Genomic DNA, 27110 nt, shown 5'->3' with positions numbered 1-27110 from the left:
GACTTTTACATTACCACAAGACTGAAATGAATTTGTCAATCCAGTATGTTTGTGAAATTGCCTGCAGTGACAGTTTTTAGAGTATAGTCATGTTTTGGACACATTCAGAATAAAACAAGAGGAAAACAATTATGATAACAGACTGCTTGGCTCATGTTTGTTTATCATTTGCCTATAATCTGTCTTTTCCACTAGCTCCGTGAGGTCCCCAAACTGGGCAGTGGAAAGGCAACACAAATTAATCAAGAGCGCTCCAAACTCTGGGAACCCAGCTGACTCGTTACCGGAGGTACACGTGCGCCACGTCTCAGCCCCCGAGTCGGGCGCCCGCGGTCAGATCCTTATCTTCCAGCCCCTGCAGGACTTCCTGGCACGCGTGTTTACAGAAAGGCAGCGTAGTTTCACACCCTGTAGTTCAGTACGCCAGCAAACCCGAGAAACAGAAACAGAGGAACAGGAAGCGGCTCAGGCAGATGCCTCGCATTCAATCTTCTTCCCAAAAGGTAGTCAGAGAAATCACAGAAATTATATATGGCCTTTCAAAGAAGAACAAATAAGTACAGTTTCACTTATTCGTTTTGCAGACCTCATAATGGTGGCTTGCATAAATCAGAGAATTTAACACACAAAGCGTGACACAAAATATAGCTTTCAACCGTGTCAAAGTTTGTCTGAAAAAGAGTAGCTGAAGTGCACATTGCTAATATCCAATTAAAATGTTACAAAAAGACAAGTTGCTGCAATATCCTATCTTGGGCAGTTCTATAGTATGCTATCGAGAATTGGCTCAGATGTATTGCTTCGGTGAACATTATATATTCAATGTATACAATAGAAATACCTGCCCATTGCAGCTGACTCTATTACATTTTATATAATATAAAACAAAATTACCCATATTTCCCATTTAGCGATTTTAGTCCACCTCATAGTATTTGTAGTCCTGTCTCACTACTCCACTGACCTCTGTCAGTATAGGCAGACACGCATGCAAATAACGCACAGTTCAGGCAGCTACTTGCCGCTTGTCACTATGAAGTCTCTTAGCTGAGCTGCGTGGTCTTCACAATGGAGGACTCCCGTCATGTGCAGCTGACGCCCGGAGAGCCGTGCACGCAGCGGAAGGGGGGAACACTCGGCCGTCTGAAACGCCTATCCCTCGGAGACTCCGTAGTCGACTGTTTACCGTCCCGCAAGACTCCTGGCCGCAGCTGTCGCTGGCACGGCTACAGCGCGGATTTTATTCTGGGCCGTGAGTTGCATCACCGTACCGAGGAGCACGGCTTTAGCTGATGAGCCCGCGGCCACCTGGGACGTCGCTGATTTGGAACAGTTCGAGAGAGACCCGGGCCAAGGAAAAATGTTGGTGACCACCATTAAATGCATACTGTAATCACCAACATCAATCACACGTAAAGTTTGGCACAATGAGGCTGGCATCACTCTCACCATTAACGCAGCAGACTTCAATCCACCACATCTGTGGGGTCTGTGATTCACAAGTCGACTAATCAGGATCATGTTGCATAGGGTGGGTAATATCTATATAAACCAACACTGACAAGTGCACATATACACATTTTTCTCTTGTTCTCTCTCTCTCTCTCTCTCTCGCTCTCACACATACATGCACTCTGATGTATATATTTTTACACATGTAATAGCGGGAGATAAATTGACATTAAATATTTTACAGGTTGTAACTCTTTTAGTTGGGCAGGCCCACATCTGTAGTTCAAGTGGGTGGGGAAATTGTGAAAACAAGTTAACAGTGCTGAGAAACTAAAGAAACATAAAAGAGAAGGAAATGCAAGAAAATAGGCTGTGAATGAACACATTGACACATATTCAAAACAAAGATCAAAACACCACAAACCCAATTCAATGAAAAACAACAATATTATTTCCTATATAACTGAATTACTTACTAAGTATCCAGCTTTATAGTTTGAATTTAGGTAAACAGTTTCCGTCACCCTGGTCTCTATACCGTGCTAAATCTAAAATATGAGAATGTAAAATGCTAATTCCTTTAGAAATGCCACAGATGGTCCTTAGACTCACTGAGGGCTGATATCTTTCTCTAGTCAGTCTCAGACCACCGAAACAGAGGATGGGCGTTTTACCCTGACAAAACTTTCTGACGACACTGGGTCGAACTTCAAATCTCAGGCCTGATCCTACCTTTGTTTTCCAAAAGGGATACCCTCATTGCAGATACCTGAGCACTAAATAGTCCTTTTATTTTTCCAATATAAAACAGACACTATCTTATTAGAACATGCAGAGTAGACAGCTCCCCCCAGGCAACATTAATCCTAACATTCATTGCAATGACATCTATCCAGGCTAACAATGCAATATCAGAATGAAAACAACACTACATGGAGCTATTTACTGTATCCAGTCAATAATTATTTAGGAAAAAATAAAAAAGAACAACAAAGACACCACAGCAGAAACTGTAGATCAGCCCTAGCCTAGGACAACCCACAAGGCTTAGTAAATTAGTCAGAAGTATGGTTTAGCTAAAGCTTGGGCTAATACCACCCGAGTGGCTTGTGAATTTTGCTTGGGGAATAAAGTTTGGATTTACAGCACACAATAAGAATGAATGAAAACAGCTTGTTTTGTGCTTGCTGAAAGGGGCAGATATGAGAAGCTGAAGAATGCAGTTCTGGTGCGTGATATCTGAGCTGTCATGGGACCTACTCAACCTCTGTCTTTACTTACCACCACAATGCAACAGGGAAGGAAAGCCTGTGTCGCGTCCATGAACACTGCCCTCATCATTTATCCAAACCTAATCACGCACCAGAAAGCAGCAGGGAACTTCACATTTTCTCTGTCTCTTCTATATACCCCATCAAAAAAAAAAACAAGAACAGACCCAAAACAACAAACTATTTCTCACAAACGATAAATAGGGATTTATATTCGGTCTTGCCACCTTCGTATTATATATTCATTGATTTCTAAACTGCCTTTATGAGGCCTGCAGATGTGAAATACCCACAATTCTGCTTTGGCACTTCTGTATTAAATTTGCATATCTGGTCACGCTCCGCTTGACACACTTGCAAAATTGCACAGCGGGTATTTTATTATGAGCTGCTGCAGACATTCAGCAACAGCAAAGAGCATCAAAAATGAATTAAAAAGACTAAAGACCTAGCAGTAGGCTGCACTATGTATTGTTTTGTAATGCCCAGAGCTATAAACCTTTTTTTTTTTTTTTTCCCAGGCAACAAACATGCACGGAGCAAGGGGAGGGAGAAAAATCATTTAGCGCGCTGTGTGCTCGGATGAATTTTAATTGCCAAGGTCTACAGCCACATAGCATTAACGGGTGTGTTTGGCACAGTGAAGAAATCAGTGGCTTTGGTTGTATTTGCATGGTACTGTTTACAAATAGGTTGTGTTGTGAAACGCATAAACCAACAGATAAGTCATATCATCGCGTGGCCTTCCACCTACATATCCTTCATATCACGTGACAAGTTCTTCAACACTGCTCTAAGTGCATGGCTCTCTCTATGTAGTCAAGGAAGAAAAACTGTGGATGTGCTTGGGTCAGATACATAATTGAAACCCTTTAGATACTAGTAAAATTTGAGAACGCTGATACAGATTATTTTTGCAATCGCAGAGCAGTAAATCTACCATCAGATAATGTCCACCCATAAAGCCCAATTCATAGCGGCTAAAACAAACACAAAACGTACGCTGCAGAAGGGGACTGATTTGTTGAGCCGTGTGTGTCTGTGTATTGCATTCAATACTACAGCAACATTTTTAGTGGGCAGGATAAAAGATTAAATTAGCAAAAAAGCATTTCATTATGTTTTATGATGAAAAAGTGTGTTCAGTGTGCCAGCAGGATACATTTGGCGTTACCTTAATCCCAGTAATAACACCTACAAGTTAACTATTTACAATTACAATTTAATTAATGAATAATATTTTCAAGTGAGCTGAACGTTTTGCACACAGGTCACAAGATATTAAATCTAACCAACAACATAATAAGAAGCAGGTTCAGTTTAACTTGTAAGAAACACAATATCCAAATTGTGGTCTTGACTGTATTTTAGTATTTTTATTTTCATATTGATGGGGATTTTTAACAAAACACAATTTTTTAAGCAGAATTATAAACAGATTATAATTTACTGGCCAAACAAATCTTATACAGAATAGTCTATCTCTCACTCTGTGTGTGTGTGTGTGTGTGTGTGTGTGTATGTGCACGAGTGTTTGTGCGATTTTGGCTGTTATCGCACCGCAGCTATGATTTCTTTCTTTTTTTAAATCGGAGGTTGACAAGCAGTCAGAGAAAATGGTGTTTGATGGGTATTATGCAAATGACGCCAGCTGTTACTTCTAATGGGTAAGCTTCCTATTAACGTGTTTTTTTCCCCCAGAAAAGAGGAAGCGTTTATTCATCTCCCTGTTAATCCACTTCGGCATGCAGTGGTTGTATCTATGAGAATCACCTCGGTATATCCTAATGCAGCTTAACTCTACAGTGCAGCTGCAGTGGTTCTCCCCCTCCTCTCCCCCTCATGGTAGTGCATTGTGTCTCCTGAATGATGCTCATTAACTCTGTTCCGACTGCACGGTCCAAGAAGGGGATGTTGATCCTCTGTGCGCTCACAGCGTACCGTGAGCGAGTTCTTCAAGGTCACATTAGCCCGCCGCGCGGTGAAATCCCATCAGGAGACATCGCATTAGCATAAAGGCCTAACGTGAGCATGCAGGTTACAGCCAGAGACCATCTATAATGGGGTGACAATTATACCTGCTTCGGGCATTCATATGCACTTATAGAAAGAACAGCCTTCCTGTTACAACTGTGTAATGTTGTGCATAGCATGGAACATATTGCTGATGCCCCTCTGCTTTACCTTATAACTCAAATGCAAACTACGAGGACTCATTTTCATAGAAAAAAAAAAAAGAGTAAAAACATCAGCTTATGAAGGGAAAATTATATACTATTTTGCTTTACTTCACTATAAAGCAGAGGGAATGAATATATACAGTGAGCTCCATATGTCTTGGGACAAAGACATACTGTATTTCTTTACTGATTTGCCTTCGTACTCCATAATTTGAAATTATGAGTGAAAAAGACGCACTGTTGACACATTACAAATATAATAATTAGTATACTTAGTCTCCAGTGCCTTTTTTATTTACTCAGTGCTAATCATATCTCCCCTCTTTTTCTGCCCACCTTTAATTTTACAGGAGCCTGCAGGGACCATGTCACAGTGCTACACATATTCTACACGCATTCCTTCTAATGTTTATTAGTCACATTATTGACTATTCACTATGTGTTACAGAGATTCGCATTAATGAACTCCAATTAATTCAGATGCCATTTTAAACCAACGCTGATGAGAAGAATCCACCGAGCGTGACAGGACAGGGAGAAAAAAAAAAAAAAAAAACATGCCGATTCCAAACGCGACTATATGCTGTCAATTTCCATCACGAGGTACATCTCCAGATCCACTGGATTCCCCCAAATGATAGAAATCATTGTGTATAAATAAATCCTCGTAAAGAAATCCGCTTGTACTTCTTAAGCGCATTTCTGTTTTTGTTTTCATCGAATAGGCAGGCTGAGGGGGCCCAAGCGATAGATAGCTAGCTACCTTGAAGCGTGACCTTGTTTGTCCTGCCGAGGCCGGGAGTGAAATTCCGGTCGAGGCAGGGCGAGGGGCCTCTTTGGCCCCCTCTTCCAAGGAGGACCCAGGGGTGCCTGGAGTCAGTACACTGCACCGAGCCTGTTCCATCGCACGTAACGTTCAATCATCGTCTGAAAACACTGGAGACGATGGGAGACCTGGCAACCCTCCAACTGAGGGCCAAACCGCAATCTGCCTCACCGCTCACTCAACAGACTATTAACCCCCACCACTCCGGGGCCACTGGAGCGAATAATACACACACACTGGGCTGCAGCGCTGTTCCTTCCGCATACTGGACGCCCTGTTGTCTGAGCAGGTCAGCTCCAATTAAGCTAATACCCAGCCACAGTACCTCATTTGCTATTCACAACCGCATATTGCTTGTCACTTTTTGAAGTGCCTGAGGGCAAAAGAACATTGTTGAGTTTGACAATGACAACAAACCACACAGAATTTTTTTTAAGTTGTATGTGAGACAACATTCCTTTAGATGCTTCTGACCTTAAAGGTATTGTCCAAGCTAAAGATGGCTAATTAAACTGAATACAAAATGACAGCTGGAAAAAAAACTCCACATGTCAGGGTAACGGCAGTTACTGGCTCAAGTGTACTTAGATGACTTTAGTCAGCACAATGCAACACAAGACAGAGAAGGTCTACATATAGTTCCAATGAAGAGGGGTTTACTTCAGGAAAAACAAAACACGGAGGTGGAACACAAAACCAAACAAATAAACAAGCGCTCTAGATTTTATACTTGATCCACATGGATGTGTCACAGGCAATTCCATAGACTCCCCTGCTTTCACTATCAGTTTCACAGCTGGATTCCCTATGATGGAGTTCAAAAGAACTGCTGAACTTTGTGATGGATCCCCCATTCTCAAAGTTTCTCACAGTTTCATATTTTAAAATATCCAGGTGGAGCTGTCAAACTCAATATATCCTAGACTCAAGTAAAATCCTGTACGTTCTGTTTAAATGACAGGGGTGACAGGAAATACAGAAGGTCTTTTGAAAGAGGACATTCTTAAAAAGTACGATTTCTTTTTCATCAAATCAATGGTAAAGAAAAAAAGCCATCTACAGTAAAATGGCTATAGCAAAACACTGAATGATGACCTCTATTATCTGGTAAATCACACAGACAAAAGCAAAACAAGAGATGCTTAAAAGGGTGAAGCCTTTGCATATCTACTGTATATATTTTCTTGCAGGAGCCCGAAAGTGGAAGTATCACACAATGAAAGAGAAAAAGATAATAACTTCACTTTCACATTACATTAATGTGACACTTTTTACCTTCAGTGTGCACGTGTCCTTTTTCTTTCGGTGAAAAGGTGTAAGTACTTACCATCAAAAAAACATTGTGCCATCAAACAGCTTCAGTATATGCTTACTGAATGAACCTAAATGACTGACTTCAGAACATGTCTATCAAATTATATTCCTACTGAATTGAGCTGTCTTGCAAACCTAAGGTTATTGCTGAAAGAAAATGTGCCTTTATGAGCACAGAAGTGGAAACACTATTGTGCAACATGACTGAAAATGTGAGGGTTTTCTTAAGGAAAGCAGAGGCTGAATGTTCACAGTTTTCAGTAATTTGCTTCTCTTTTGGGAGAGACTTCTGTACATTAGACAGCAAGAATGGGTTAAAGGAGTAACATGGTGGTTGGTCACACTTTCTAGGTTTTTATATGCACTTTGCACAAGAGGGCATTGAAGAAAAGTAACACAATGAAAGCATTAAATATGTTCGTTCTTTAGTTTTGGAGAAGTAAGAGTTTTCCATTTATCATCCTATTTTCAACCGGTTGAGAATGTTCTCCTTGTTTGCATCACACGAGGATAACCACTCCCCTTATCCCTCCCCTATAACTTGTTACCCACAGTTCACACTGCTGGGCCAAGCTTGTTTTAAATATGTTTTAAAATACATGTAAATGACTGAATAATATGCACATTTGTTTGTTTAATTGTTGCCTAAAGACAACTATCAAGTGTCGCATTCATCCACCATGATATTCCTGTAATAATCCACAGAAAAAGCATAGTGAATACCCCAGGTTTTGCAAAGCGAATGACCACCACACCACCGCACATCAAGTGTCGTCCTCCGCCTCATGTCCGTGTGAAACCGACTTGTTGATTGCAATGCGATGAGGAGCAGCGGCAACATTGTGGCCTTTGGGAAAGAGCTGTCTCTGCTGAGTGTTGCAGAGTGACAAGGCATTCCAAAAGGAGAAAGTCAGCCTACTCTCAAGGAACATTCTGTTTCTAAGATGTACTAGCAACCACATTTGTGATGGCTACATTACAAAAGGATGAATTTTGGTTCTGAACATGGTATGCAGTTTTGGACTAGCAGAAATAGCATCAATCATTTTAGCCTTTGTCATGCTCACAGTGGCAACCACTCTATCAGCCTGATTTCATTACCGAGCCAGCTGAACATACAAGGCAACAAAAATTTGATAGAAAACCAGAAGGGACATTTCTGTCTATACTAGCCATTCAAGGGACCAGGACCATGCAGCATTAAGGAATAAAGAATTAGCTGTCCCTACTATCTCAAAACTGCTCCTTAAACCACATCCAGCTTATTGTCAGCAGGGTCTACGAGATTTCATGGAATTCGTGGTTCACTGGAAACCTGGCGCAAAAATTTATGAAAAATCATCTTGTTCATATCCTGTTATTCTTCTTATTTTAAGATAGTGTGTTGCACATAGGACAAACATGCAGACATTGATATGCAGTTATGGCTCTCTGCTATTATATCTGATCACAAAGAGTAATCAGTTGGGGGCAAAGATTTGACACTCGCCAGGCCTAAACATGCCTGCTGTCTCCCTTAATCAGCTATGAACTTGTGGGAACACATCATACAGTTAATTTACAGTGCCTTCCGAGGTTAAGTGCATTGAGTGAACTGTCACTTAGAGTTAATATGAGATGCCAACTCTGACATTAAATATGTAAAACAAATCCATTACGCAGAAGATAGCGAAATGAAGGGATATTTTCTGGAAACGTGAAAGCAAACTGTATGTGTTTTAGGAAACATTTTATTTTAAGAGATGTGGTAAAACTACCTTTGAGGATGATTCACAGGGCAGTATGTTGTACAGTAAGGTTTTTTCCAACTGGTGTTGTGGGCTGCCATTTTGGTTATTTTGACACAGCTGAGCCATTTGGTCAGTCACTGCTGGGGGTGTGTCAGTCAAGATCGAGCAGTGCCTGTTTGGGTGCAGCTCATTGCAATTTTTAAGTCAGACTACGTATGAAGTGTTTTTTAATAAGAGTTGACTTAAATTGAATTAAAACTTGTATGATGTGTATTTTTACATAAATCAATACTATTACAGGTATTCCTATAAAAGAGAGAAAAAAAAATTAACAAACTGTTTATTACTGCTTATGAGGAAAAATATGCGTAAGCAAAAGAAATTGTGCAAGATAATTAATATTTAAAATGATGATTGGGATTTAATCAGTAATGATACTGCATTGACCAACTGCTGCTTCACAGAAACATATTGCGTTCCATTTATTTAAAACGTTTTAAAATGAAAAAAATTCTGTAACTGTAAATAAATTATTATTCTGGGAGAGACATACTGCCAAATTCAAATTGTCAAATTAATATTTATTAGATTTATTTCCGTAAACAGAACAAAAATGCAGATTATAAGAGATAAGCTCTAAAAATATAACATGTCCTCTTGTCTCTCAGGTCAAGGGTCAAAATAACCATTCAAAATCACTTCAAAAAAGGTCAGTTCCAGCTATTTTAAAAGCACAGGATTACAATTTTCATTTTCTATACAGATGTTCAGTAGCTGGATCATTTAAAAATAGATTTTATTTGTTTTCTTTTAAAAACACAATGAAAATATTTAGATTAACACTGAAGGAAAACCTTTTTGTGGTAAAGACAGGATCAATGCACCTGAAAATATGGCCGACGTCTCTAGAGCAAGTTACAGTACAAGGTTTTACAGTACAAACATTTCATGGAAAGCCTTCAGCCTTCCATAGTTTCATCATAATATTAAACGGCAATAACTGAATGAAATTTTAAAAAGCTGAAAAGTAACATACCGTTAAAACGTATCATTTATTTGAAATACCAGTGATATTTCTATCATAAGTGGTAGAATGATAACACTGACAAATCACTTCCTCTCAATATCCTTTGACCCTCTGAAAATGGCCTGCTCCTGATTGGCTGAGATTTGGGATGGTGTTTCCGGGCTTTAGAACATGCTTTCAAGTGTTTTCTTGAAGAAACAAGAAGCAAAATCTAGAATTGGAACACATCCTAGGTAAATACTGCCTAGTATCAAACCTATATCCTGCAATCCCCTGTACATCTAGTCTATATAAAGCCATAGGCAACAGAACAAAATGAACCAGAAAAGGCACTCTTTAAAAAAAAATACACTACAATATACATAAAACTGGAAGAGATCCAAGCTCTACACATGTGAAAAACAACCCTGTCAAAAAAAGCTTTCCCACATGAAAAAGACATCCCTATTTTGTTTCTGTACCTACTTGAAAGGATATATAATCCTGCCTGCTGTCACAACAAATCTCCACTTAAAGGGTTAGCGATAAGACTATTAGTTATATTAAGCCCACATAATGCCCGGTGCAATAACTGTTTTTGGAGAAATCAATACCGTTATCTGGTTGTCAATGTTTCATACTCCCTGACACAAAACCTGGGCAGCCTTTTCCGAGTAAGCGGTGAATGGAGAGAACTAATCGATACGCCCAGTGATAACAGGATGATTCAAAACCCATTTAACAAATGCTTATCACTCCAGCCTACACTAAATCTGACAAAATGTTGTTCAGGAGGCAGGCCAGGGGTGGCAGCCTATAAGATTTCAGCCAGCCAGTAAGGTGAAGGTCTCTAACTGGACCCAGGTCTGAAGGCCGTTGACATTCCCAGCAGGATTTAACTTCAGAAAGCTCATGTAATTAGGTCGGAAAACTGCAAAAGTTCTCTTTACTTTACTTTAGTACTCGGGAGTGGATTTATGTTTAAGTGTCTGTGAGAGACAAAGCCTACGCTTCTAAAAAGGCATATGCAATTTTCCATGAGCTGCTGAACCATCTCCAGTGAGGAAGAATTGTGGGTAAAAAAACCTACACAAAACACTGCCAGCCTATGAGACTATTTAATTGCAAGAGGATCTAAGAACTACCAGACAAAGCACAAGCGAAAAAATACCCAAAACAAAACCAAAAAAAAACAAATTGGCAACCCAGAGTAATGAGTAATAACAAGCTCAAACAACCAGGACGCTGTGGGATCACAGGAGACAGTCTTTCAACATAATCTACCGCTCTTCACAGGAAAGCAAAGAGGGGAAAATCAAATCCTTGAAGGTGTTTCTCTCCTAAATGCCTTTTCTAAACAAAAAGGTCTTTCTGTCCTCTCCTAGCAATGTGAGCATCCTGCCAATTCGGGGACAGCCTGGGTGACTCATCCCACTGCGAGCGGTGATTGCTCTGTCCTGTAAACCGCAGTCCGGGGCCAGCTGGGGCCCGCGCCCCAGGGGGTCCCTCCAACCCACCCGAACGCCCCCCCCCACCAACTCCGACAACAACATCCATCACCATTTCCTCGGGAGCCGACCATTCCGAGGGTACACCCGGAGCAATTAAAATTCCTTACGATTTCTGCTCCTGCCACATGCTAAAGCGCACTGCGCGACTGAGCCATATGTTTTCAGATGCTAGATCTAGCGATTAAGAATTGAATTGCCTTCCGCTCCCTCAATAAACAAAGCAATGCAACAGCTGTTGTGTTCCTCTGCGCTTGGCTGGAGGTAGGCCAACCTGTTCTGTCAAGTATTACTCTTATTTATGGCTGATAATTCATTCGTTTGTTTTTTTTATGACGATGTGAGAATGTTGAGTGAGTCACACTTGTAGAAGGCAAGACTCCTCAAGTGTCGGGGCAAGGGGCGTACAGAGGTTCTTTGGTTTTGCAAGGGGCTCCCACGTGGCGCAAAACATAAACACAAAGGAAGAGTGCTCCTCAGACATCCAGGGACATTTCTCTGCGGCTGACGCACAAGACCACCTCCATACCTCAGTGCTGGTGATATTCTACAGGCCCCGCTTTGCCACATCATTGGTTCTAGGATGCTATAGTGTGAGCCAGGAGTGTTGCAGCTGCATACTGTATGGGTTTTCAGCAGTGAATAAGCCCTGTTCTCTGCTTGTATGACTTTGGTTTCTTATCTTATCAGCACAAGGCTCTCCCTGGCTGTATCATTTAGCATGTAATTATGAAAACGCTCAAATGTTGTGTATTACAATAAGCTGTGATTAAAAGAAAACATGATGATGATGACAATGATAATGATAGTAATTTATTATCATCATTATTAGTGTTAGTATTAGACGCATTGGTAGTGGTATCGTGGAACTATTGTTATGATATTATAACAAGCCCTTTGTACTCATGCCTAACTCAATAAAGGAATACGCTGTTTGTTATTTGTCCAAGTGTGAAATTAGTGTGATCAATTCCAATATTTTGAAATAAGTTCAAATGGCTGCAGGGTACATGAGTGTTGAAATAATTTCAGCTCAATATGTGTTGAATCACAAATAATATGTCAAAAAAAAACATCTGGACATCTGGAGCACAGATGACGCAGAGCGTTGCAGTCACAGAACAGCCCGGATTGTTTGCCACCTTCTCCTCCGAGTAGCAGAAACCCCCGGTTTATGGGGCACATGGGCACATTCACATGGCATGTGCCCTCTTTGTATGTATTCTGAGTGGGTGAGGCCCTGCCTTTCTATGCCAGCTCAATGTGACCAGTCGTGGCTCTCAGTGCGGAGCGCAACCGCATTAACTCCCATTGAGCCTCCCCTCCCATTTCTCAAGACACGGAGCGTGACACAAACATGGAATTCCCACTGCCACTGCAGTCGAGCGTGTACGAACATGCACACACACGCATACGCACACGCAATCAGGCGCATGCACGCAGGCACACGCACACACATACAGGCAGAGAGGCAGGGAGACACACACACACACAAACAAACACACACACATGCAAACACACAGGCACAGAGACACACAAACAAACGCACGCACGCACGCACGCACACACACACACACACACACACGCACACACACACACAGGCAGGCAGGCACAGAGACATACACACAGACACACATGCAAACACACAGGCACAGAGACACACAAACAAACACACACACACACACACACACACACAGGCACACAGGCACACACACATAAACAAATACACACACACGCAAACAAGCACATGCACGGACACACAAACACAGGCACAGGCACAGACACACACCCATACACACATGCACACACACACACATACAAAGAAGTGCATGCACACACACACGCACAGACACACAAACAGACGCACACCCACATACACATTAATCTTTTCCACCCCAGTGCCACAGCACATTCTCTCTGCATAACTCCCCATTAAAAGGATTGAAGCTTTAATGCAGGAACATTTCACTACATCATGCCCGGATTGAATATAACTATTGGCAATGGTTCAAAGCCTTTAAGTATCGAGCAGATTGTCTTCATGCAGATAGCGTAACCTCACTCTGGGTCTCATATGAGGTCAATGCTCAGCCCCAGATGTGCTAATTAAACTGTTAAAGTTGACACCCATATCATATATATTTCCTATATATGAACAGTAAATTAGGATTATAAAAGTACTGTAATGAACATACACGTGGACAATGAATGCCAGTTCCATCCTCTGATCTGGAAATCTTCATGAAGATCGACTTGTGCAACTGAACAGTAAGAAATCACCATCATCATCATTATTATATTTTTTGTTTCTTAATCAGTTCTTAATATTGTTCATTGACAGGTCAGAACTCCGAGGCCCTTCACTGGTGCCCATTCTAGGATTCACCATCCTACACGATGTGGAGACATTGTGGGGGGGGAGTTCTGGAGATCTGTTTCACACCCACACATCTCCAGGCAGACCAGCAGACCCCCATGCGGAGTCTGCTCTGCCCGTGATTATTTTAAGACAGGCAGAGCCATTGAGAAAACTCCATGCAGAGGTGTGAAGAGTGGTTGGAAATAACAAGTCTGTTACCCCAGGTGAAGGAAAATAAATAATAACAGCTGCAGTGTAAATTTATAAAGTTTAATTTCAAAGCAATCACATTTTGCACCATGAAAAAATATCCTCCAGCAGTTGAACTAGCCGAGCTGAAAGCTCTGTGCCGCGTTTGGACTGAGGCCCCATAAATCCTCCCGTATTGAGAATTACAACAAATCTTAAGAACATCTTAATTGTATCACCCCAGAACATTAGTACAAGATAAACAGCCAAAGTTAATCTCCACCCCCCTCGCACCCCCCGCCCCCCTTTAAAAAAACTGCTGCAATAACAGACACTTAGCCTATCCTGTCTGTGCTGCTGGCAAAAAGCTTATTATGACAAGTTTTCCATGGGTAACAAAATACACAAGGCTTGGGTGGCCAAAGTTCCTAAATCAACAAGGGATTGAATCATCTGTAAATTGAAGCCTATCATTTTTTACTTTGTTTTGATTAATTAAAACCACTGGTACAAAAATGTCAACAGCAGACAATTGGCCTCCGATTGTACAATATGAACTCCATGCGCTCCAAAGTCATCTGCAAAAGCTACAACCAAGTTTTCACTCCAAAATCCGTGCTTCTCAAAACACGAAACAACAATCATCAAGAGATTGTTCTGCACTCGGAAAAAAACTACATAAGAACACGCACCACTTGCACTAGCAGTCGTTCAAGAGACAGATCCAGAGTTCTCCATTCAGTCCACAAATTAATTAAAACGGAAATGTGCGTCTGGTTTTTGAGACAATATGTACAAAAAGAAAGTACCGCTGCGAATCAGAATGTCACGCGCAATGATACAGATTTCATCTCTCGTCACAAAGCCTCCTCAACACGACCTATTTTGCAGGGAGTAGGCCCGTAGCCATGTCTGGAACCCATAAAAACGCCAGTGTGCGTGAAACAAACCACCTTTGACCGACACGGTTCACATGAATGCCAGAGGCTGAGAAAGCCATAGAATGCCTGAATATTAATGAGTGGCTCCATTATGTCACCTTGTCTCACTGCCAAAATGTAAACTCAGCCAAGCTCGAGTCATGTCAACAGGGCCAACTCATTCTGCCCTGCTCCATACAGTACCTCGCCTATTTTCCGCCTGAGGATCGAAATGCAGGCAAACGTTGAACGTTTCCATTGGGGTACACACGGGCGGTTGAACGAACGATGACACGTACCTCTCCGGGCTGCGGCAGGGTCAGTTTGGGAAGCTTGCTTTTGGCGTTGCCGGCTCCTCCCTTGCCCTCGATGAGGCCCCCGAAAGCGGCCGCGCCGTAGCCGTCCCCAATCTCCGGGCGGGGCTTGAGCTCCGGCGAGTCGTTGGGGACCTGGTCCTGGCCGTCCATGGGCCTGACGTAGGCGGTGGGCTTCTGCTGGACGGCGCTGGGCTTGCAGTGGAGCCCGGGGGGGAAGGTGGGCGTGGAGAGTCCACTGGGGAGGAGGGAGGTGGAGGGCACGGGAGAGGAGGAGGTGCAGTGGGAGCCCGGATCCTCGGCGGGAGATTTCGAGCGGGCGCCCTCCTTGTGGCCGTGCTCGGAGGAGGAGCAGGGGGGCTTGGGGGGCGGGGCGTGTCTCCGGGACAGGGACGATGTGGCGACCGGACTGGTGTCTCCCTGGCCGCCGAACGGGTCCTCGTACCTGGGGTGGGGCAGCTCGTGGGTGGAGGCCCCGTGCTTCCCCCTGCTGCACGGAGGCCCGGCCCCCTGACCCGGCTGGGCGCTGGCCGAGCCGTGGCCGCCCCGGGACCAGTCGCCGGAGCGGGACTTCTTGGTCCCCTGGTGGAGGAGCGTGGAGCTGGTGAGGGAGGAGGAGGATGGGGGCGGGGGCATGGAGGAGGCGGGCTGGCCCAAGCTTTGGTGGGAGGGGGCCGTCCTGCCCTTCTGCCCCTCGGGGAAAAAGCTGGGCTCGTCCTCCTTCTCCACCGGGGTCTGCGGCACCGAGTTTTTGGGGATTCCCACCAGGTGACTCTGGTTGGAGTGGTTAGTAATCAACTCCTTCATCTCGTCATAGTTCCCCAGCGTGTTCTGCACCCGGTTCGCCAGAGCATCGCCTTTGTTAGTCTGCAAGGAGGAAAGGAAAACCGTTATCACATTTCTGCATATCGCATCTCTCTCTCTCGCACTGTTACTCTCTCGTATCATTCCTCAGCATGCTCACACATGACTGTGCTGCAGGTCTCCAAAAACGAGGGTGTGCGATTTGCAGAAAGCCAGCACAACTGTGAAAGTCTGTAAGCTGGTAGCTGGTAAAGTGTGGGTGCTCGGGTGCAAACATGCCTTAGTGAGCGAGACCATTATAGCAGTGTGTAATACATCAGTGCAATTATACAATCATGGGAAAAAAAGTGTATTTTTCCTAATGCAATTACGCAGGCTAAAATAGCTTTACTCTTGGTATACTGTGTAATGACAATAAAGTGGCACTGCCCACGCCATAGAGGAACACTTTAACTGGCAGTCAGCAGCTCGTAATTAATACAGCTCGGGGAGGGGGGGAGGTCAGTGAGAGCTGTTCAACTAGGACTGTTAAAACGCACCTCTTTAAAAGGTATTAAACAAACATTATGGCTCATTACAGTGTGTATCTAATAAAATATACCTTATGGTCTGGGTTGTGGGTCTCCCCCAAAGTGGAGTGACTTGATGCTTCTATCTGTCATTGTGAAGAGACAGGATATGTAAGAACTAGTCATAGCTAAAGGAAAATCTTCCCCAAGATCTGTATCAAAATGTACTTTGAATAAAACCACGTGTTACGTTTAATCAGTAGTAATTACAATAATCAGACTTCATTCAGTTTTCAATCAAATTGTATATTAAAGTCGGTTAACACATTTGTGTTTTACCAATGCCTCTATACTTCATTTTCCAAAATCCTCTGTATTTCTTTTCTACAGGAGGAACTTGTTATTATAATGACTTTCTTTCAGGTTTTCAAGCATATCATTAGTTTATACAGCAAGTCTGGGAATGAAGGCATGCTAAACTATCCCATATGCTTATTTACATAATAAGAAACATAATGCATAATATGCAGCACATTGATATTTTTTCCCTTAGTCGAAACCTGCTAGTAAGTAAGGTACTTAACAATTCTCTGCAACAAATTGCAACCGGGAAACTATTCAGTAAGCTCATTTAAATGAGCTTATAGTACATTATTTAGAAAGGAAGGGTCTATAGAACACATATAATACAAGTATATATTTTGTAAAATGTCATCACAGGATCAGTACACACCGATAACATACAGTATGAACAGTAGTATTCCAGTGTCTCAACATTGTAACCAGTTCAAAACATGCAGCCATTTTTTCATTACAACTCCAGACAACACAATAGCCAGCACACAAATAATGGAAAATAACTCAAGGTGATGAAGAATCATTAGTCTGTAGAATGACTAACCACGGCCTCTAACACAACAGGAGAGGGCCTCCCACAGAGACGCTTTGTGAAGCTTAAGCGCTGACCCTCACACACTTAAAACTTAAGGCCATTTTAATGTGCCCCATAAATCTTTAATGGTATACATGGCGTGAAGAGATTTATGGCAGTGAAAATCAGCGTAATGGACAGTCGTCCAGAGATTTTCCAGTGCCTTGTTTTACAGCACATTAGCTGAGTAAACAGGAGATCATTACAAGTAAACGAAGAGACTACTTTGAGCTTAATGCAACAGAAGTCATTACAGAGAATGACAGGGAACTAAAGTAAATTAGAAATCAAAATTCATTCTGGGAATCTGCAGCAAGGTAATAAGCGTGAACTCTTGAATCAATGTGATGCATATTTCCTTTCCATAGACCTATTCTCTGCTGATATTATCTAGAAATAATATTTCCTCATCCAGACAGTGCAGAATAACTTAAAAGTGTCCTGTTATGCCTTTGTGTTTGGAGACAATAAATCCATTCGCACTGTTCAGCCATTGTCAGTGTCACAGGATACTTTACTTAATGTTATAGCCATCTCATTCTTTCTTTCATCTTGATGCTGATCTTATTATGCTTCATATCATTTTAATTGATCGTATCTGTGGTAAATATAGTGCAAGGGCTATCACTTGTATCTAATTTGTAAAATTTTCGTGGCTGAGATTTAATCAATTTTTGACCTCAATTTTAAAAACCAACCAAAGCAAGAATGATTTTACAGTTTCAAATACAGTTTGGCCAATTAAGTAATCATGAAAACAAAACTGGCTAAACAGCGTTTGTGAAGTAAGCTGTAAGACTTGTGTTTAATTATATTATTGAGTTAATAACAGATTTTGACTGAACCCGGCCCTTGCCTGTTCTGAAATACAAAAAATGAGACTCATTTAATTTTTACCAATATGTGCTATCCAGTAGAAGTGACTCTAATGTCAATCAGAAACAACATCACATTATATTATATCTGAAACAAAGAGGTAGTATTTTTGTAAATACTTTCTGAATATGTAAATTCTGGATATCCCTTGATCTACAGAAGGCCTATTTACAAACCTATGCTGTATATTCAGTGGAAAACAAATGGAAATTAGTATGGGTCCAACTGATATTGTATACTGTATATATGTTTATATACAGTAACAATCAAAACAAATGAATACACCACATTCATAACAGGTGGAATGAAGGTTTTCAAAAGTAGAAAGACACATTAACAGTCGGCCCTGTAGCTTTTGTAACATGATGTAAGGCTCTTTAGAAATAACAAGATCAAGCACGATCATTTGAAGAGAGGGAGATAGCAGTGTACTATAAAAAACAGCCTCATTATATTTCGCTCTCTACGGTTCTCCTAGTTGTTTTCTTTGAAAGGTCAAACAGTCATGCACAAATGTATCTGACAAGTATGAGACACAATCCACAACAGCAGCAGGCTCGGTATTTCTAGAACTGTTGTCGGGAAAGGCTGCTTTCAGGGCCTGCTGGGTGAAACTCCCTAAGGCACTCATGTTCTGCCAGGGAAAATCCATCTGGTTTGAGCAAAAAGGGAGAGCCCTTTGTGGCAAAATCATAGCCAGGCAGGCTGGCAAAGCCGGCACATAATGAGCCTTCAGCTAAACAGAATCTGGTTCATTGTGCATCGGTGGATGCGATCACATCAACGGATGTGATTACATCAATGGATGTGATTAGATCAGTAGATGTGATTACATCCATGGCTGTGATTGTATCAGTGAATGTGATTAGATCGGTGGATGTGATTAGAGATCTGGCTTGTTCTGTGAGGGTTCACGCTAGGGTAAACCAGAAAGCATTTTCTGACAAATTCTTGTAAAATGTAAAATAGAAATAAAATACCTATTTGATCAATCTCATCAGGAAGGCTTAATGTTTACTATTATTTGGTACCTACATTTGACTTCAAACAGGAAAAAAAGTCAATTTGTTTTACGATTGTAGGAGTCAAAAGAGTGATACTCCCCATTACGAAAAAAAAAATCATGTTCAAAAACTGTGTACACCCAACATGTAAAAGTAATCCCACTCATAAAATGAGAGCAGGAATAGGTAACCTATATTATTTCAAGTCACACGTGAAAATTGTAGTTCACATTTTAAAAAGTCAGTCATGTGAAAATGTGGAATTTTGCATGATCTCATGTCACGTTTTCTTTTCACATTTTTTCACAATTTTCATTCACGTCAAAAAAAAGCCATTGTCCAGTTAACGTGACGTTTTCTTTGTTGTGAATATTTAAATTCTAATGCGAAAATGTTACATTCACGTGTGAGTAAGAATGTGACTAGTAAGGATGTAATCTGACTCGGCATGCTTTGTCAAAAGAGATTACAGATATAGGGCAGTCGACAAGGTAGTCCTCTTCGATACTGTACCAATAATTACATGATTACAGGTAAAACAACCAAGTGTTAAAAAAAGCTGGAAATTGTGTTAAATAAACCCACCGCAGAACCAGCTACTGGGTATCTGATTGGCGGTGGCGGCTCGGGTGAGCAGGGACTCAGCAGGGTGAGCAGGGACTCAGCGGACAGCTTTCCCTTGTCTCAATCCTCACCCCATCGAAGTTAGACACCACAATTCCCACATGCCACCAAACAAGCAACCTGACCCAGTTGAGTTAAACAAGTCGTCAAAGCATTTTGCACTTGAGATGTCTGCATTAATCACACCCCAAATGCTTTTCTCACTTTGGCAGTCCTTAAAGCCGGCAGAGCCCTGTGTTCATCTGCATGGCTTTGGCGGTTAGACTATTCTTCCTACCACGCCTTTTGGCTTTACATCACATTACCGAGACAAAATCTGAGCTGATCCCGGCATTCCAGCCGAGGAAGCGGCTCCAGCCAAGATGGATGAGGTTGAGTGCATTCCGATTTTGGGATTGGCAGCATTTGCGATGGAGCCCATGTCGTTAGGACACTAGAAATCTGAGATTTACCTCCCAGCTGAAAGCTTTTTGGGAGTACAGGTCCTGCTGTTTCAGTAAAAGTAACACAACTTATCACCCTCCCAACATTGAATCAGTCACAGAAGAAGCAAACGACTTCTAATCCATGGTTTATTTGAAAAACAAACTTTAAAAATGTCTTCTGTTCTTAGTGTTGTGAGTTCAGGGCCAAACAAAATGCTTTCTGTATAAGGTGTACATTACCAGCTTCTGAATATGGATTATCAACCTGGGCCTAAATATACTAAGCTACATTTGAACTGCTTTTATAAATATCAGTGAGGAATATACTGAAACTGTACATAAAAAATGCTTCATCTTTGGGATGTGGAAACTTTAAACTGGGATGCTACGCTAGATGCAACTTTGGAATTTAACAAACCTAACTTAAAATAACTCAATCCCCCGATAAAACACGCTGAGATTTTGACAGCGCAGACCGCTCAAATCAGGAATGAAGAAAAGCAGGGGTAGAAAAAAAAACATTCCTCTCTTAAATTCTGTAGGGGGTACAATTTCACATTGCATAAATTATCATCTTCCCCAACTTTTGTCCTTTGTCTCAACAGTGGCCATGAATAAAACATATTGCAAGCAAGGAACGGCAGAGAATACATTTGCAGCGACTCACTAAAAAACTTGACTTCTATCTCCTCATATTCTCCTTGACTCAGCAGTTGCTGGCTGGAGGTGGGAAGTAATTTGGGCATATTTACAGAGAGGATAAGCACCTCTTTGTGACTCTGGAGCACTGGCCCCCATCCAAAGACACCCATCTGACCTTGCCTGGATTCAGTGGCTCTGAAAACGCATGCGGGAATATGTCCATGTATGCAGCTTACAACCGTGGGCAGAGGCTGCAGGTGGGCAGAGGCCACGTCCGTGGCTCGAAGCCCACCAAAGGACAAGTGCACTGGGTCTCCCTTCGAAGGAACCAGGAGAGTAAGTAAGCAGTAAGTAAGTTACTCACAACTGTTAACGCCACACTTCAATTAAGCAGGATTAAAGGGGGATTTACTAATACCAGCCCAGGAGATGGTAGCCCTACAAATAATGCCATGCAGGGAGAAAAGATCATTTTACTACCTTCCTACAGAACACTAAAGAGAAAATGTCCATTTTGAACTAATATGCCCAAATACAGAAGGAATCATATTAAAAAACATGTATGGAATTACATAAGGCTCTATGGAACATAGTGGGTTGAGGATTGAGGCCCACAAGGTGACCTACATAATTTATCCAATACAGCATCTTATTTAAAAATTGTAACGATGCTTCTAACCTTTACTGATGCGATTAACTTGATTCAGCAATAATGCTGATGTTGAAGTCGGAACTCTGCAGGTTTAGCCTGAGGGAGTAGTATATCCATCATGTCTACATTCTGTACTTAAGACTGTGCTTTTTGGATGCTTCTTCAATCTTGATGTGACTTCTTTCTGCCTTTTCAGATAGTTCCAGATGATTTCTTAAGCAATAGCAGAAGGAACTAACACCGGGAAAAACTAAACATGTGGTGTTTAGGAATGCAACGGAAGGTCAATGGGTTGGTATGAACTGGCAGAATTAATTATTTTATGCAACATTTTAACACTTTTTGTCCCAATCTTGCTGCTAAAAACAGAAACTGTAGTGACAAACTACAAATTTCTTTAAAATTATGTTGCTTCGTATCACACAATGGTATACTGAGGCTGCCCTACTGATCAAACCCTACATACTTTAACAAGCTGTTGGCAACTTAGACAAGACCTGTTTTGAAAGCCTTTTCCTACTGAAATCAATTATGAGGTAGAGGTCTGCATTGGGCAGGTAGGCCCATGGGTCCCCCGTGAGTGGCATTTTCTAGTTACGGGTAGGCACTGGGTGCAGGTTTGAACCTGCGGGTATCACACTGGCATGATGTCTGAAGGCCCAACATGGTTTATTAATCTAGGAGATCCTATTTGCAGTTATTATATTACACTGTATCACTAAGGCTGGGTTCAGATACTGGCTAAAGTCACAGAGCAGTCATGGCAAGTCCTTGAAAATGATAGAGAACTGGGAAAAAAACCCCCAGCAGAAATAATGAGTGTGTTTTAAAAAAACATTGACTTATTAAATGAATTAATAGATGTCATGTGCAGCAGTCAGAAACAATGTGTCACTGCAACAGTATACAAGCATTTGAAGTAAAAAAAAAAAAACAGCTGGCATTTGCCTCTAGGAAGAAATATGACTAAAATGCATTGATAGGCTGGTGAATTTAATCGCTTCTGTCCATCATGGAAAGAAGGAGCATGCTTTTTTGCTTTTAATTTAATAGAAACACAGCATGTCCAACTTGCATTACTAAAATAATAAAACAGGGTTACCGTGCGTCTGTTTTTATTTATTTAATGTTTGTTTTGGTACAACATGTACTGTAGCCTGCGTTGTGAGATTTGATGGAGCGCCTGTTGTCAGTGACAACATTACCATAACACGGAAGGAGTGTTCGGCATCAGAACTGTTGACAGGGGCCGTTAGACATCTGATAGCAACAACTGACAAGGACAGGAATCTTAATATAGGATCTGTTTACATTGTTGCACTTTGTTTCTCCCAGCATTTGGCAATATGGTTCAAACAATGAAGGATAGCCTACAATACATACATTTGACAGCCTCCCAAAACTGCCAAATAATCACAGAAAGCATGACAACTCGGAAATCGCAGAAATAGCAGGAACGCAATAGCAAGAATATCACAGAACTGCCCAAAATCTTGGGATCCATGAATTTCATGACAAATATCCAGCCGTAATTATCACATTTAATTTATTACCGACAGTAAATCAGGGGCTCTTTGTGAGGTGCACACAACATACTGCACAGAACAAATCATAATGATGATGATATATGAAGAAAAAATTATCAGCTTAGATAAGCCTCAGTTCTGTTGGGGAAAACCTCCTGGCATATTTTAGATCTGCATCTAGCAGAGGCAGAAACGGCTGTTCTCAAAGGCAAAGATCTTCTGCATAAATGAAGAGGAGCAGCATCGGTTATAGAGGGCCTCAGTGTGGTGGATCTGCTGAAGATGTACTGGAGTGAGAGGGAGACATGTTTTCATAGGACTGCAATGTAAGGAGGAATGCAATGTGAAATCCTTCTCCACAAACACCCTTCTCTGTAGTTAGGGACAGGATCCAAGCACACTTTTTCTGAAAAGCATGCTATCTTCCACAGATGAACTCCAGCATTTATAGTTACAGTACTGTGCAAAAGTCTCAGGCACCTGTATAACATTCTGTACAGATAAGATTCTTTCAAAAATAATTCAATGAAAGGTCCTAAATAAACATACTACACATTTTACATTACATTTTGGTAATTCAGTTCAAAACTGAATCAAATCAGTATTTTTTGTGACCACCCTTCGGTGTTAAAACTGCATCACTTCTCTGAGATAGCCAACGCTGTCCTGCAGGTCTAAAAGACAATCAGCAAGCATGTTCCAAGCATGTTGGAGAACTTGCCACGGCTCTTCTGCAGACTTTGATTGGCTCCTTGCTTCTGATCTCAGACAGCCTTGATCAAGTTTTTATGTAAAAAGTAGTCAATTGCTTACAGTAATATGTTTTAAATTAAATACAAAAACGTCTCTGTAAAATTAAATCTTTTGGAAAGATATATATATTTATATATATATATATATATATATATATATATATATATATATATATATATATATATATATATATATATATAAAATAAAGTCTAGGGTGCCTAAGACTTCTGCACAGTACTGTATATAAAAGGGCAAGATAATGAATCTGTATAAAGGTGTTTGTGGAAGAACATTACAATAAAAATAAAGAACTGCAGAGATCCAATTTGGTTCTAGCCATTTAGCTCGACTGAGAGAATCAGAGAGGAGCTGTCAGCTCAGGTCCAGGGCGAGATAAATCTCCTCAACATCTAATCAATCACTAGGCTGCTTTCTCATGAGTCATTGTCTTTAATGCTGTCTAGAATATACTAGATGTGTAAGACAAAGCAACAGCGCATCCAATAGTATCTGAGGCAGCCTAGCTAATCAACATGTGTTTCAAAATTCATGCAGTAAAACCCAATCTCCACAAAGAAAAGCTTCTTCACCTATTCAATTTTGAATGTTTCAAACATTAAAATAAAACTATTCAATATTGCAAATGACTGACATATATGCCAGCTTAAGCAGTAGGTAAATATCAAAACTTAAACCAAAAAAGGGAAACAGACTGAGTTAATTGGGGCATGCTGTCTGAGAATGTATCATTTATTAATTAGCAACCGTCTCTTTTCAGACGACGTCGCGGATTCCATTCTTCCAGGTTATTGGTGGCTACCGCGTGCCTTATGAGCGAGGAGACCTGACAGAGAGATGTCGACCAAGGTGCCTGGGAAGCCGGGTCAAGTGTCTCTTGCCCAGAGCGGTCTGCTATCTTTAACAGTCTTCAGTAGCTACGAGCAGGGTCCTTGAGGAGCAGTAAAGGTCACCCTCACCTGCTTCTTAGCCCCTCAGAGTCCGCTCCAGGAGCCCATCCATCCAGTTTGATTACAGCACTCAATCCACTGGAGAGAGAAGGGGCCCCGCAGCAAGAGAGGCCATTGATCCCGCACTCAGGACCAACGGCAAACTCGATCCCTCAATATTGACACGGTTAGTACCTTCGCAGATGTTCCTCAGAGTGGTTTGTCTTGTCATCCCTCTCATGGTGGGGAGATGGATATGTTTTTTTTTTGTTTTTTTTAAAGGAAAGAAGGGCCTCGGCAAACAAAACAAAAACAGCGAGCTTCCCTTCTACTGCCACGGTTCGGCAGGGATGTGTCGGTAAAAAAGATCATAAATGTAGACGAATGGCTGTGGTAAATGCCCGTGACAAAAATGAAATAGGTAGAAAATGAAGAAGTCTGATGGAATTACATTAACCTAGATTCTGCTAGCTTCTGTCAGAGCATTATAAACAGCCCTGCACTGTTTACCAGTCACTGGTCAGGGAGAATTGTATATTGGCTTTCCCCCTACCATAGAAGAAGAGATGGTAAAAGTGTCCTCAGCTACAGCTTCGAATAAACATCCAGTGAACCTTACATCATTGCTCTAAGTTCAGACTTTCATACTTCCGACATCATATGAAGTTACATGCTCTGTTTAGTTACACCAACATGATCGTTATATAATTTTCACAATGGCCATTGTGTTTTTCCATTAACCTTCAGAGCTTACAAAATGGATGTTGTAACAATAAATTGCAAATGTATGACTGTCTCCCTGCCCACTTAAAAAAATAAAATAAGCCAATGATCTCATTTTCCTGTGCATGAAAACATCCCATATGGCTTGAATGCCAGGGCACCCTCCCATAACTGAGCTGTATCTCTACACTACAGTCATAGAAGACAAGGAACACCTGTCTAACAAAACATGAATTGCTGAGCCACTCTAATCTCGTGTGACACTTCAATATTACTGCTATCATGCTTAGGTATACTGTTATCTTGTTACAGTTCCCAAATTAAATATGCTACCACCTTAACAGAGCAGATATAACTGCAGAAGAGAGCCTGCAGAGACAAATACAGTTCCTACAGTCAAAGACAAGTTAAAACAATTAACATTTTTACTGCAATATAGAAAATAATAATAATAGCTTTGTTTTAGAATCCATCCACAGGAACAAAGGTACTGCTTCATCGCTTCACAAACACCTGTTGCAACTTGAAATTAGAGTATAAGGAACTGTATGCCTTTTGTCTCAGTTTCAATACCTGACCCTGGAACTTCTTAGAAAAACATGCCCTTACTTGCTTGCTTATACCAGCCTTCTGAATCTCCCTGATGTCTTTGGAAAGGCATTACATTTTGGTATTTAGCACATGATCTTACATAGATTGCACTTTAACAAACAAACTATTCATACAGTTGGGATTTTTTTACTGAAGCGATTTAGGTAAAGTACCTTGCTAGAATGGTAGCATCTCAGCTAGGAATCAAAGCCACAGCTATTGAGTTTCAAGTGCAGTTCCCAAACCATCATGCTACTCTGCCACCCCTTAAGGCTTACAATGAGGAAACTGTGCACCTTGCCACTTATATATTACTTTGTACATTTACATTCATCACAGCAGGGTATGCTGAAGATAATAAAACATGGTCAACTAATTCAGTTTTTCTAGAATTTTCACCTGAAATTCCACAAGTTTGCATAGTGTTCTTGACACTAAGTACATTAGGAAAGCAAAGCCTTAAAGATTGAAAAGCACTGATGTAAATGACCATGAGGGAGTGATCTCGACTCTTGCTCACAGAGTGATTGGAAACAGACAGATGCTGCTTGATGGGCATCTGGCTCAGGCTGTTAACTTAATTCTTTTGCATGTACCAGTGGTGCAATAGAGGGCCAGAGCCAAACTATTTGCAGTGTGTGTGTGTGTGTATGTGTGTGTGTATGTGTGTGTGTGTGTGTGTGTGTGTGTGTGTGTGTGTGCACATATGTATACGTGTGTTTGTGTGTGTGTACATATGTATGCATGTGCGTGTGTGGGGAGGGGTTTTTGAGTCCCATACTGTGCTGTTCTACAGGTACATCTGTTTGACAGTGCCCCATGCCTGTTGCTAGGTAATGCCCTCCAAGAGAACGCGGCGGCTGTGATTGGTCCTTACCTTGTACGGCTCCCCAAACAGATTAAACCCAGAGGAGAACAAATCTTCATCTTGCTGCACTTCCTGATTCCTCCGCTCCCACTCCTTCTTCTTGAGTGCGCTGCGGTCCTGCTCGTAATGACTGTGGAGACAGGAAGTGAGGCAGAAAAAAGGGCTG

At 41.5% G+C, this 27110-nt stretch overlaps 1 protein-coding gene across 1 annotated transcript in view; it reads right to left on the bottom strand.

Annotated features, from left to right (window-relative positions):
* Nucleotides 1–27110, bottom strand: part of LOC133132954 (AF4/FMR2 family member 2-like) — a 173653-nt gene that overhangs the window by 101648 nt on the left and 44895 nt on the right. Inside the window, exons 2-3 of the mRNA XM_061248804.1 lie at nucleotides 26954–27074; nucleotides 15055–15936 (exon numbers count right to left, since the gene is read on the bottom strand). Coding sequence (XP_061104788.1) covers nucleotides 15055–15936; nucleotides 26954–27074 — 1003 coding nt within the window. The remainder of the gene's footprint in view (nucleotides 1–15054; nucleotides 15937–26953; nucleotides 27075–27110) is intronic.

The sequence above is a fragment of the Conger conger genome, chromosome 7 (assembly GCF_963514075.1).
Source record: "Conger conger chromosome 7, fConCon1.1, whole genome shotgun sequence".
NCBI classification, from domain to species: domain Eukaryota; kingdom Metazoa; phylum Chordata; class Actinopteri; order Anguilliformes; family Congridae; genus Conger; species Conger conger.
The sequence above is the reverse complement of the archived record's forward strand: the minus strand, read 5'-3'. Positions and strand labels throughout refer to the sequence as shown.